This window comes from Apus apus, chromosome 3 (genome assembly GCF_020740795.1).
Source record: "Apus apus isolate bApuApu2 chromosome 3, bApuApu2.pri.cur, whole genome shotgun sequence".
Taxonomy (NCBI): domain Eukaryota; kingdom Metazoa; phylum Chordata; class Aves; order Apodiformes; family Apodidae; genus Apus; species Apus apus.
Genome location: NC_067284.1, coordinates 105,829,628 through 105,843,143, shown reverse-complemented (window position 1 = coordinate 105,843,143; position 13,516 = coordinate 105,829,628). Strand labels below are relative to the sequence as shown.

At 37.1% G+C, this 13,516-nt stretch overlaps 1 protein-coding gene across 3 annotated transcripts in view; it reads right to left on the bottom strand.

Annotated features, from left to right (window-relative positions):
• The window catches only part of MSRA (methionine sulfoxide reductase A), a 285,357-nt gene that overhangs the window by 147,102 nt on the left and 124,739 nt on the right, over positions 1-13,516 (bottom strand). For all 3 annotated transcript variants that reach the window (XM_051614414.1, XM_051614415.1, XM_051614417.1), the window contains exon 3: positions 7,011-7,130. In XM_051614414.1, coding sequence (XP_051470374.1) covers positions 7,011-7,130 — 120 coding nt within the window. The remainder of the gene's footprint in view (positions 1-7,010; positions 7,131-13,516) is intronic.

The following is a 13,516-nucleotide window of genomic DNA, read 5'->3' as shown; positions in this document are numbered from 1 at the left end:
CCTGTTTTTTCCCACCTTAGATATCTACCCCTCAAGACATTATTTTGCTTGTTGTTTCTCCTCTTTCTTTTGATTTGTAGTATCAGTTTGCACACAATACTTCAAATACTACATACCAAGAATGGTTCACAAGGAAACAAATAGCCATAGGTGACCTCTATGGAGTTACCACCTGTAGTCATCACTACTTCGGGGAGAACAGTTTGCTAGATTGAGAAAACTGACCATGTTGCTGTTTGGTTTGGGTTTGTTTGGGTTTTTTTAAGTGCTATCATAGTAAAAAAAATAAATAAAAATAGAAAAGAAAGAACACCCCAGTAGCCATAATAGCAGTGAGCCCTGTGGTAACATCATCCTCTGCACAAATACCTCATGTTCCCTTGCCTAACAGGAGAAGCAGCTTCCTGATGCATCTTCATTTGTTTCCAGGCACAGTGACATAGTGAACATCACAGCCTAATCCTGCACGGACTCTCTTCTGAAAGTGAAGGTCCTTTGGGAACTTAGTGTAGGCTCCAGGTCAGAATATTTTGTCTTTGACTTGTTCTGTAATGGCTCTTTCAACCTCTGGGACTATCACATTTTCATCTTATATATATCTTTAATAAAACCAGGAGATTAAAAAGATGGAAACAACACATCTCAGCAGAATACAATTCAAATAAAGTTGTTAATAATAAATAATATATTTAGTATTTATACTGCTGCTACTACCTAAGCCTGTGATTATGGGCAATGCTGAAATAAATAGATAAGAGGAACAGAGGATAGCAGTGAGGCTATTAGGATTTTAAAATTGCCACGAGGCACAATCAGGTGTCTAAATAATAAATATCGGTTTAATTTCTTCAAGCCTGAATCCGCCAAGATAGTAACCCTGAGAAGTCAAATTCTGAAACGAAAATGTAAAGTTAACCTCGATTAAAGATGTAGGAGAACTCTAAACACAGAAGCTACCATCCCTCATGGACAGGGAGCTTGCTGTTTTTCAGACAACGGTTGGTAAAAATATTTACTCTGCCTTTTATTTTCAAATTATCAATCTACAGAACACATTTCTGTATCCTGGTATACTAAGGCATAATGGAGTTTTCTTGGTCAACAAGAAGCTCTTCTGTTGAAAAAGAACATGTCAGTCATGTCAACATAGACTATTTTCAAGGTAGAACTGCAATATAGCAGGGAACTTAAATTCAATGCACCTCTATATTTCTTGTTGCCAAGGTTTTAACATTGCAGCAGCATCTGCTATCACCTTTCCAAATGATTTTGCTTTGCCGTGAAATTGGTTCATTTATTTTATTTCATGACTTAGCAATTGCGTCAAGGAGAAATCATAGTTTATAGGGTTATATCTAGATTTTGTCTACACATCTAGGAGGATCCTAGGACTATAGTCTCTTGATTACAGAGACACAAGTTAATACTAACTGTGGCGCAGTTAATAAATAATACGTATTTTCTACTAAAACATGTTCTTCAATTGCTGCAAAAAAACAGTAAAACAACATCTACAGTACACGACATTAACTTTGATCAATACAGTATTTTCTACTTTGCTTGGCTGACCTTTCCTTCCTTCCTTACAGGTGAACTAGGCAAAAAAAAAAGGGGAGAGGTGGAGCAATTGGCCAGTAGTATCAAAGCACATTGTACAGATCAAGGGCATGATGAACACTGGTATTCTTCACAGAATCTATAAGTCATTAAAATTCTTATATCCTGTTCTTATAAGAAAAAAAGAACAGACAAAGGCACAACAGGAATATATTCTCTTCACAGTGACCTAATAATAAAAGAAAATGTTCTGAGCCATTCTCATTACTGCTTGGAAACTTTAATCTTGTGGATTTAGTTTCTGTTCATGAAAACCTTCAGATCCCTTCATAAGCCACAGAAAACGAAGGGAATATTTGTAGTTTAATTACACATTTAAACATTTTGGAGGGTCAGACCCAGTTTGGAACAGTGGTGTGATGTCTAAATGAAGGCCTTTTTAGGTAATATAAGGGACTGTCTCAACATAATGTCAGTTTGTCCTTGGGCATACATCTGTATTTTGTAGAGAATGGGAAATCTGAGAAAGAGATACTTTCTTATCTTACATTTTCTCTGTATTGCTATTAATAACTCGTGAAAAATGCTAGTCAGAGTTTTTGTTGTTGGTTTTAATGATCATGCTGTTTATGCATATGTATGTAAAATAAGCCCCACATCATGGAGTCAAACCCTCCACAGACATTTTCTTTCTTAAAGCAAAGATGTGATAACCATCAACCTCTGGACTTTTCCAGTTGTCTTGTCCTCTTTTTCAAGTATAACTAAGATGAAGTAGAGATGGAATTAACTTTGTAAATCACCGACTGACCAAAGGGATAGGAGGTAACAGAGCAAGAAATTCATTCTGCCTTTCTCCACTCCGTTTCATCAGATATTTAGCAGTCTTCTGGATGACATTTGAAAGCCTAGACATTTTAAGAAGAACTGGAATTCCTACTCAAAAAGACTATGGAATAGTCTCAAAAAGACTCAAAAGACTAATTGGTATGAAAGAGACAAAACTATTCCTTAAAAATGCATGGGTTTGCTGTATAGGACATGTTAAATAACCTCAGACTAAAGTATTTTAAGTAATTCAACACAGAAATTAAGTTAGTAATAACTAAGTTTTATTACATTATTAATTATTAAGAAATGGGACTTGTGTACAAGAGAATCTGCTTCAGAAAGGTACTGAGAATTGACTAGATTACAAATTGGTTTAACTAACTAAACTGTTATCTTCCCTAAGTCTTCTAAATAATATTGGATAATAAACAGGCATAGGCATCTATTTTTCTTACATTATAGTCACTGAAAACAAAGAAAAAAACCCAAACCAAAATAAAATTACCTGCTTAGATGTTAACAACTTGAACCATAAATTTATAAACTGCCCTGTTTCTATGAAAATCATCGTTAGCTACATATTTTTATGGTAATTGTACATAACCAATTTATGACTAACAAGAGCAGAGTTTTTTTCCCTTCTGATTTCAGTGCCACTTGAGCTATGCAGATTTCAAAGAGCTTATGAATATACAGATAAACAGAATTGTTCTGAACATCTGTAAGCAAAATATGAAAAGATGTTTCATACTGAATGAACATCCTGGGTTGTCTAATGCTGGCCAAAAATGGTGTATTTATATATTAGGCTAATGCATCAAAAATAGCTCAAAATCCTTCATGCAGTCCAGAATGACTTTTCAGATTTTCATCTGTATGGTTTTCACAACAAAATGTAAAAATAATTTCCAGCACTCTATTTATAAGCTTCAAAATAACTCAATTATCTCTTACACATCAATTTAGCAATGCAATACCACATCAACTGATAGGAGAATCTCCAAATGACCTGTCCCACATCTGAACAGGGTAACACTATTCTGACCCTTTTGAGCAGAATCATGACTTTCCTGCCTCTCCAACAGAGAACGGTGAATCATGCTGCTCTTCAAGGCTTATGAGGTTGGGTGTTTGCCCTTAAAGGCTGCAATTTTCATGGGGTACCAACACAGTGTTGTAAAAGAACAGCCATCACCTGGCTGCTCTGAGACAAATGGTGTCCCACCATGTAGCTTAATACTGGGTCCACTGATCACTTTTGCTTCCCAGTGAGGTTCAGCAATGAAGATCCTGGCAGAAGACTGGAAAACCACTGATAAGGAAAACAGACATGTATTCACTTAAAGAAACACAACATATCCTTTCTAGAAAATACACTGAAGGCATGAAGAAAAGAAAGAAACCCTAAGCATGTTCTTGTTTTCTATAGAAGATACTACTCTAGAGTAACAAATTTAGTATAAAGAGTGAAGGAGAATATCAAATTGTAATCAATATGCTCCAAGCCTCCATCTCAGTAACTCCTCAATTTACAGGTATTTAAATATAGATGTTAGTGCCATGCTATTGCAGACTTTAAGATCAGTTATATTTAAGACTGTGTAGTTCTCAGAGGTCTCAAAACAAGGTATTATTTAAGATCATTAAGAACAGCCTAAATACAAAAGAAGACAAAAACCTTTGTAGGCTCAATGAGCCAGTGTACCTGGAACATACTCCTGTTGCTTTTGGCTGCTGGTACATCTGCAAGCAGGAACTTTATTTACTGCAGTGTAAAAAAGATCAGCTTTCCAAGGAGAAAGCCTGAAGAATTAGTCAACTGACTAATCTAATGTCCTTCTGCCATGGAGTGAACACAGAGGAAGAGCAACTGATGTCATTTAACTTGACTTCTCTAAGGCATTTGACACAGTCCCACACAATATCCTCGCCTCCAAATTGGAGAGATATTGGTTTGATGGATGAACTATTTGATGGATAAGGAATGGGATGGGTGGCTGCATCCAAAGAGTTGCAGTCAACAGGTCAATGACCAAATGAAGATCAGTAACAGGTGATGTGCCTCAGGGGTCCATATACATGTATAACATACATATACACACACATATATAATATCCATGGGTCAGACAGCTACATGATCAAAACTGCACATGCATCCAAGAATATCCAGAACAAGAGACTGGAAAATCTTATGCCTCAGCAGGCACACACTCCCCTGCCTCCACACTGTGTAGTAGCACATATGCACATAAAACAACAGCGCACTGCTCGTGTCCTCAGCTCCAGATAGAAGTATAGATAGTGAATGTACATACAGACACCTTAGATTTGAAAGAGTTGTTCAACTACACCCAGTTACTTTTGAGATACCCAAGAGCAACTGGGGCCCTGATGTCCTGTCTAGAGCTGGATTTAGAGGACATGACTATTAAGTGTTTATGATAGATATGATCTTGCCAGAAGAGATTAATAAGAAAGTGGCAGTCACACAGGGCATAACTGAGGTATACTGTTCTTCCCAGTGACAACTACAGCAAATAGAAGAAGTCAGATAGCAATATTTTAGAAGTGCTTGTGAGAGCTCTCTTTAAGAATTCCAAAAGGTTATATTCAAAATGAAAAAAAAACCAAAACCTGCCCCAAAAATCAGAATAAAATAGAGCAAGAGGAAAATAAGTAGGGAAAAATAGCATGCAGAAATCAGTAAATAATACAACTCCGCTCGGGTGCACAACTAGGAACAGAAATGTGTAACACACACACATCCCATTTATGTTCACACAGACAAGGCTATGAAATATGTGCTTATGCTTCTGGATATCTCTGAGCAAAAACTCCTCCAGTCTCCAGCATCTGGAGGCATATAAACATACATAATGCAACTGCACATAAAAATAACCTCAGCTGTGTTTTTGCAGTACAAATCTAACTAAAAAAACTATCAGAAATAGACTTCAGAGATTTTTTTTCCCATTTCTTTATTCCAGGATTTTTGTTATTTAATTACCATTTTTATTTTTGTTGGCTATAGATAAAATAAATAAAACACATAAAGCAGGTATCAAAAAGCTTTAACAGTATCTCAAACACAAAGCTTATGATATATGGAGCTATTCTGAAATATAAAACCAGCCTATTCTGCACAGAACTGGGGAGGATGGTACCTTTTTCCTACTTCCCTGGCTACACCACCTTGTCCTGTGGCTCACATCTCCCCTTGGCCAACAGCCAGCACTCAGTATCTTTGGAGAAACACTCAAAAGCCCCTCATAACTACCCTCAGTGTATTGGAACTGTGAGCGTATTGAGAAAGAAAAGTTGTGCTACATATCACTATTCTATCTAAATAACCTAATTATTCAATACCCAGGCCATTAAACAGAGTGGACAACTACCAGATACTTGCTTATAAACATAACAGATAGTGCAAGGAAATTATGAAAGTACAGAATACACGAGTGCAAAAGTATTAGGAAGCAAAGGATCATTTGGATAAGTAAGATGGGCATCACTGATCATTCCATAGATGAAGCTTCTTATTGCTTAGACTTGCAGGAGTTCTATGCAACAGCTACTGCTACAGGCATGGTTTCCTTTTTTCTATACACTTTATATACACTATATTCTATACACTAGACCTTATTTCTATACACTATACATTTGCACTCAGGAGCATACAAACTGCTGTAAGTTCCCAGAAGAACTTCTTTAGGAGAATCAGGGAAAATCTCTCCCTAATCTGTATGTTTTCTTTAGCATTTATAAAGCAATTTCTTGTGAGCTCAGTATTGTCTGTGAAATACCACTGTAAAACATCTCTTTTCACATTTTTTACTATTTTCAGAAAGTTTCTGCTTTTTGGGGTGCCTTGTAGCTCTTCTGCACAGTCATTTAAGTGTCCATTATTTGTTTGTGTCACTGAACCTTTTAACTCTCTCTATCAAGTCTATGTAACAGATTGTCAGTGAGAACAGTATAGCAATTTCAGCATTTGGCATGAAAAGTGTTAACAAGAAAACAAACCAAAAAACCTCCAAGCTGTTCTCCACCAGCAAGTATAGGAAAGCAAGGATTTGCTTTAACAGAAACATTAGTCAGTTAGCTGCCAGTGGTTCTATGTTTTAGATCACAGAAAGAAAATGTATTGGGTTATTAGTACTGTAGAAGATTAGTATGAGTGCAATGAAAAATAAATGCAAGGATTTGGGGTGGAAATATAGGATGCAAATGAGAACTTCTCCATACAAGCTCCTGGCTATATGGAAAGCATGTGTGCTTTCTGATTTTTGTTCATACTCAGAGACAAAAGTAAAATTTAAACTCATGCTTTTTCTAAGGAACACATTTGCATAATTTGAAACAGAATTCATTTCAGGAATAAATTTTTTTTTTCTTTTTCCTCAGAACATTTGTACATAAAACAACTCATTAATTATTAGGAAATGACAATGGCATGGACATACCATAGATGCCATTACAGTTGAGGATTCAAGGCTAGTAGCAGGGTTGACTAAATATCCAGTCTCTTTAGTTGCTGAAGTCACTCATTTTACTCTTCATTGTCACCCATAATCTGATAGCATTCTACTCACAATATTTAAAAAACAAAGAGAAAAGCTTACCTGAGCAGACTTCTTTGTAGGTAGGATTTGGAGTAAACCCTCCTGCGTAACCCACTTGAGTGGAATAGACTCCCTTCTCTCTCCAGAACTTTCTCTCAGCTCCCCAGAAACAGCCCATACCTGAATATTGCACAAAGTACATATTGGTATGTCAAAATCTGCTCAATATAAATCATCCACTTGTCCATTAATTGATGTAGTCAATAGTGAAGGAAATACCTATAGTCAGCATATGATGGTCAAATGTTTCCCAAGTTTATGCATGGAGTAGCTATAATGAGAAGTCAATTCTGCATCACAGCACAATTCAAATAAAGCTTTATTTATGCTTCTGAATATTAACATGTCACAGAGGACAGATCCTATAAGGGTTCAAAGGCCCAAACAAGGAGAATTCTCATGCACACTAAAATAAATGTTACTTAAAAGGCAACTGCACTATTTGTACCATTTTTACTTTAATTGATTAGCAAGCTGTCAAAACACAATAATTTGTAATAATGGCAAACAGTTATTTAATTTTCTGCTATAAGTCTGCCTTTAAAGGCAGCAGTAAGAATGGATTAAATTATGTGCTATACAGGAGGGAAAATGCTTTGCTTTAACAATTTATGCACGCAGATATTTGATGTTCAGACAACATTTTGGTAGTCATTCACCCAAATGGCCAATTATCAAAGGACAGCAGATTGTCAACAGGTGTAAATTGGCAAAACTCTCCTGGTAACAGGAATCAAGCACATTGTATGAAACTCAGTGGGAAGGAAGAAATGAGTCTAACATTCACAGTTCTCCGATGGCTTCAATAGTTAGCTACAATTTGGAGGACTCTCTAAAGCTGAAACATGACATGTACACTCTAGTACTGTTTAGCTTATCCCTGATTATGGGTGATGTATTTTCTCTTTCAGTGATCATGTACTTTAATTTTATTATTCCCTTACAAATAAAAGGGGGAAAAAAATAAGATAAATATTGAAGACATTTAGAAATCAATGATCTATTATGGGTTTTCTATTGATAACAGTGAAGGAATTACAGGGTAAAAAATTAGAGAAATGTTCCTTCAAAGTAAAACTAGAAGCACAAAGCAGTCCCTTCTATCAACTACAATGGCTCACAAAGGCATACTCTTTCTTTGAAACTTCAGATATTAACTTCAGATTAAAGTCATAATGCACCAGAAACACAGAACTAATGACCCAGACTTCACCTTCTAATTCAGGTGCTCAAGTATGATGCATAAATTAGGAGCCTAGCCTTCTCCTGGAGACCATGGAAAGAGGCAGGCATCTCCTGGGGACAATTCAGCCCACAGAAGATATAGATTGCTGATAGAATTACAGTCATTCACCCTTCTCTACAGAGATAGCTATGGCTATTAGACTTGAGAAGAGAAAACACCATTTAAAAAAATCATGACAGGGACAATCGTTTAATTATGTGGAAGGATTATGCGTATCTACTCTACCATGTGTTCCAAAAAAAGGTATGTCTATTTCATTGCAAGATAGTGAGAAGTTAGGAAAACAGCTTTTCTGTGGCCATCCAGTCTGCTCTAACAGACTTTGTTCCTTCTGCTAATTGTAATTTACTCTGTCACTAAAACAAAAATTTGTATTTAGATATGCAACCCTAAAAGAGGAAGGAAGAAGGACCCACTTGAATCACATCTATCTTACTTTTAGATATTTAACTACAAGGACTGTGGGGTTTTTAGGACTGTCTAAACTTGGGGGTCTCGGAATTAATTAGGTTCTTCTCTGTTTCTCATTACAGTATTCAATCAAACATGTTGTCCTGAAAATAAAAGGCACCTTTGAATAGTTTTCTGATGGTTGGGTTTAGGTGGAGAGCAGAAGAGGGCATCAGAATTCACAGAGTGGGCAGGCTTAGGCTATTCAGAGGACGCTCTGAATTTGTTCTGTGTATTGTTTGCTAGAACCTAAGCCTGCATCTGTATCTGAAGCACTGAAAATAAACTTCAGCCCAATACTAATATCTCAGTGCTGTGCATCCTTAAGATTACAAGGGAAGTTTAAGTTCCAGCTGCCTAAAATCCCAGATGCTTTTCCAGCAGGTGACACTGAGACCCTTGCAGGAAGGACGCTGTAGCAAATTTATCAAACTAATATTTGTTGGACAAGCATAGTGAGATGTGTTGAATGAGTAATTTCATTTGTGCCAAGGAAGAGTGCAACCCCCAAATTTTTCCCACCACATAATCCTTGACCCACACCTGAGTGCAAAGAAGCAACTCCAAACTAAAGACACAACCCAGATTTAGGTTTTAGTTCAGATACAGGCCCAACTACAAATATAAAGTTGAAATGCTCATTCTTTTCCTATTTATTTCAGTAATTTTAACATTTACTGTGAGCATCACCTAACTGCACTGTCCAAAATTACTGACCATCAGGGCAGTGGTCACTGGCTTTCCTTGAGTAATAACTATTATTTAGGGTTCTCTAATGATAGCCCTCTCTGACCTCTTGATTTGACCTAGTGACCAGGCTCATCAATGTTTCTGTCACTTCTTCCTCTCTGTAATCAGTTTTTGTCTGACTACCTTCTGTTCTCCTTGTTCTGAGAGACAGACATTGTACTCTCTCGGTGAACTATTCTCATCATTCTCTAGCACAGTGGCACCTTGCACAAACAGTAAGTCCTCAAATCCATGAGAAGAGATAAAATTGAAATCTCTGTCATAATAACACAACCTGCTAGTAAGGGGACATAATTTACATTATGCGATACTAAATTGCTTTCCACAGTATTAATATATTCAGAGGTTGGTCTTTGTTATTCTGCAAAAGTGGTGCCACGTTCTACAGAGAAACTGTCAAAAAAAATAATATTAACAACAAAACCCCACATAATATCCCAGAGTTAAGACACATCAGCTCATGGAATGCCTGTTCTTCAGAGGGCTGGCTACCTTAAGCCATTTTTAACATGAACAATGATTACAAAAATAGGGAAATAATCTCAGTCCCAAACTTCACATACTCTCGTAGTACAAAAAAAAAAAAAAAAAAAAAAAAGAAGTCTACTTTCCCTAATTATTACTACTCTAGTAAGAAAACTGAAGAAATAAACAACTGAAATAAATAATTACATAAAATTCAGAAGAATAAAACAGTTTAAAAAATAGTAGGAAAAGAAACATAATAGCAAAGTAAGCTACCCATATTACAATACAGAACCAGACTTTAAACTACTCATGAAATAATTTGCATAATCCCTAGTACTGGTGAAGTGAGTGCAGCTTTAGAGTTAGATAGAAAGCTTCTGGAGGCATTCCTAAGAGAAAGCAGAAAAAAAAATAAATAAAAAAAATGCTGGGGAACATACTCATGTTCCCAGAAAGAGCATTATTTGAACATAATGGTTATTGCAGAAGAGTGTTTAAGCATTGAAGATATTTGGCACTTTTTAATTGCTAATTTTAAAACTAAAACTATTCTTTCAGTGATAGGTTTTGACTGACTCTTAATTGGAATTTCAAAAGGCATTTAAAGATTTTTTTCTCTTTTGAACTTCAAAACCAAACAGATTCAAATGGCAATCTTTAAAGGTTCATTCATCCCTATAAATAATATTAATCATACAACTTGGGAATAAATGTTGGTACCCCAATGCCTTTCTGGCATCCACATCCATTTTCTCAAACTATTCTTTTTGTATATCCATCCATATATGTATCTTCTGAACAATTCCTTTTGTACACAGCCAAGGAATATCTGTTTCCATAGGCAACCTAGATCATTTGCATATCTGTTTAAAAATAGTTAGCATAAACTGAAGTATTTTCCTAAAATAATGAAAGCAAAGTGTTACTATGGTAAGAAAGATAAGCATCCTATTGTTAAAGATTATTTTCAAATATCCACAGAGTAGAATTTAACCCCAGGTGTTTACTTTTCAGTGAGGTGAATTTACAGACTATGTTAACCAGACTGACCAGTTCTCTACTGACGGCAACAGGAGCTCATACATTCAGGGATTAATTTATTTGCCTAAACAGAGACATCCGGGGTAATTTCAGCCTTAGGATATCCAAGATACCCAACAAGGCTGACATACATGGCACAGGACTTAGGAGAGACACATGCCTTTCTTGAAAGGCATCCTGAGGCCAGGCAAAATAATCCCAGACATCTAAAATGTAACTGTTTGCAAATTTTAAGTCAAGAGGTACAAGCCCATATCCCATATGCAGACATTACAAAAATCTGAAAGTCTCTGAAACTGAGATTGACTCAAATCCCCCCAGATACAGTGATTTGTGCCTGAATGTTGCCCATTTCTCTTCCACAACTATGAAAAGAGTCTAGCATGACGAGCTGGGTTGTAGAAAAGTTTATGCTGCAGTATAAGCCAGATGAATGATAAGCAAAACTACTAATTACAATGTTATCTATCTTCATAATAATGTTTGTAGCTTATAATATTGCTAGATTCTTTATTTCATGTGCTGAATGCAGTAGCTATCACACAGAACCAAAAACCAGACACGAAAACTTGTTTGAAAATTATGCAATGTTCAAGACATAGTCTCCCCTCACACAAGAAACTGCAGGGTCCTGCAAAGGTAACTTTCACTTGCCTTCATTCTGAACCCCTTCTCCAAAGTCTGTTCCTATCACATCTTTGAATAATACTCAGTTTCCATCAGGTTCTGTGATGTAAATTCCTATTTATGATTCTATTATGCAAATCAGCACAACTAGCAAATCTGCATCAGAAGGGCACTCCTGATCCAAACTGAAACCTCCCAAGATGCACCCATTCTGTACTTAATTAAAGTCTATTAAGTTCTGAGCTGGACGGTTGGTAAAGGAGACTGATGCTTCAGGGACTCTCAGACTTACATGTAGAGAAACTCACAGCAGGTGTATCACTTTTATATACTGGCCAATTTTTATATTTTCTCTAAAATATGTACCCGTAGATGGGAGCTTTTTTTTTTTTTCCAAGTTCCTTTGTCCTTTACCTTTGTGGTTCATCCTTCTCCACTGGGCATCAGGTGCATATACAACCTGACTTCTGCCTGGCTGCCCAATGACCTTTCGCTCCTGCCAGCTTTATTTACAAGCATTCTCTTTCCCCTACCTTCCAGAAGCCCATCAGGACATCCAGGAGACTCTTTTTGTCATATTCTGAAGAACAAATGCATTATTTCATTGGCATGCCAAGTCTTTTCTGGCCCACCGCCTGCAATCCCTACACCCACACTTCAAGGCACTTTTCCATGCAGCAGATTAAGAAGCTGTTTCCATGCCAGGTTGATAGCAATGCTTCACTGCAGAAGATGAACTGCAAAGGATATGGATCCTGTTCCTCCTTCTGTTAACAGGATTTTAGAATGTATTATTCCATTAAGTAGGGGAAAATGTCAGTTTTAAATATATACTCAGAAAAATAAAGTGCTGGTATGCTGAGAAAACAAAGAGCAAAGTGCCCTGGAAACCTTTTCCCTAACCCCAAAACAGAGCAAGGAGTGGGACAGAATCTATCCAAAGCTCAGGAGCACACTAGACAGAGGAGACCAGCTCTTGTGCCAGCTTCTGCTCTGAAACCCCAAAGCAATGATTCTGCCAGCTGCTCAAATGTTACAGTACCCAGCCAAAAGTAGCTGGGGGCACAGGCTGCTCCTATACATTGAAGCAGTAAAGGACAGCCAACAGAACATCCCACCGGCCTACCTCCATGCATGGTGCTCTAGCCAGCATCTCTCTGGGAGATGAAGACACAGCTGCCAGTATCCCCACTTCTCTTGGCCAGTATAGGACTTGGCCCAAATTTTGAATACGATTGATTTAGTTACCTCTATAAAATCTGGAGAAAGAAATGCTCAGCTGCTTTGAACTGAAATTATATTTTTCCCCAGTTGGAAAGAATACATTGAACCTCAGCAAGGTATATACCTATATAATAATGCACATTTCATACATTTTTGCCAACTACTAATGGTGATTGGGATTTTTCTCTTGAAAAAAATGTGTAGAGCAGTTGGTACAGCTGATTGATTGAAGTCAGTCCAAGTACTGATATTTCTAAGTACTGAGCCAAAGAGATATTTATGCTGGGTGCTATGAAACTGTGGGGACCATTAATTTTTAGTACTTCATGGGATGAAGTGCATTCCTTGGCTTCACAGTGAAAGGTCAGGAGGATGAGACCATGGTGGGCACCATCATGTTCCCTCACCCAAAGCGAGGATTCGTAAGCAGGCAACAAGAAAGTTGTGATGGGACACAGCGGATCTCCCAGTTTAGATAATCAGGAGATCAGGATGTCCTGGCAACCCAGGAGAATATCCAGCATGGATCTAGTCTATACACAGTGGCTGTCCACCTGGCTACATGTTTTTTGACTCTACGTAACTCAATAGCACCAAACCTTCAGAAAGTTAAATTTTATTCTCTACAGGGAAATGTGCCAGTCCACTTGGCTTCATTGTGATTGTGGACACAAATCCAAAAGTAGAATTAAATCTCACA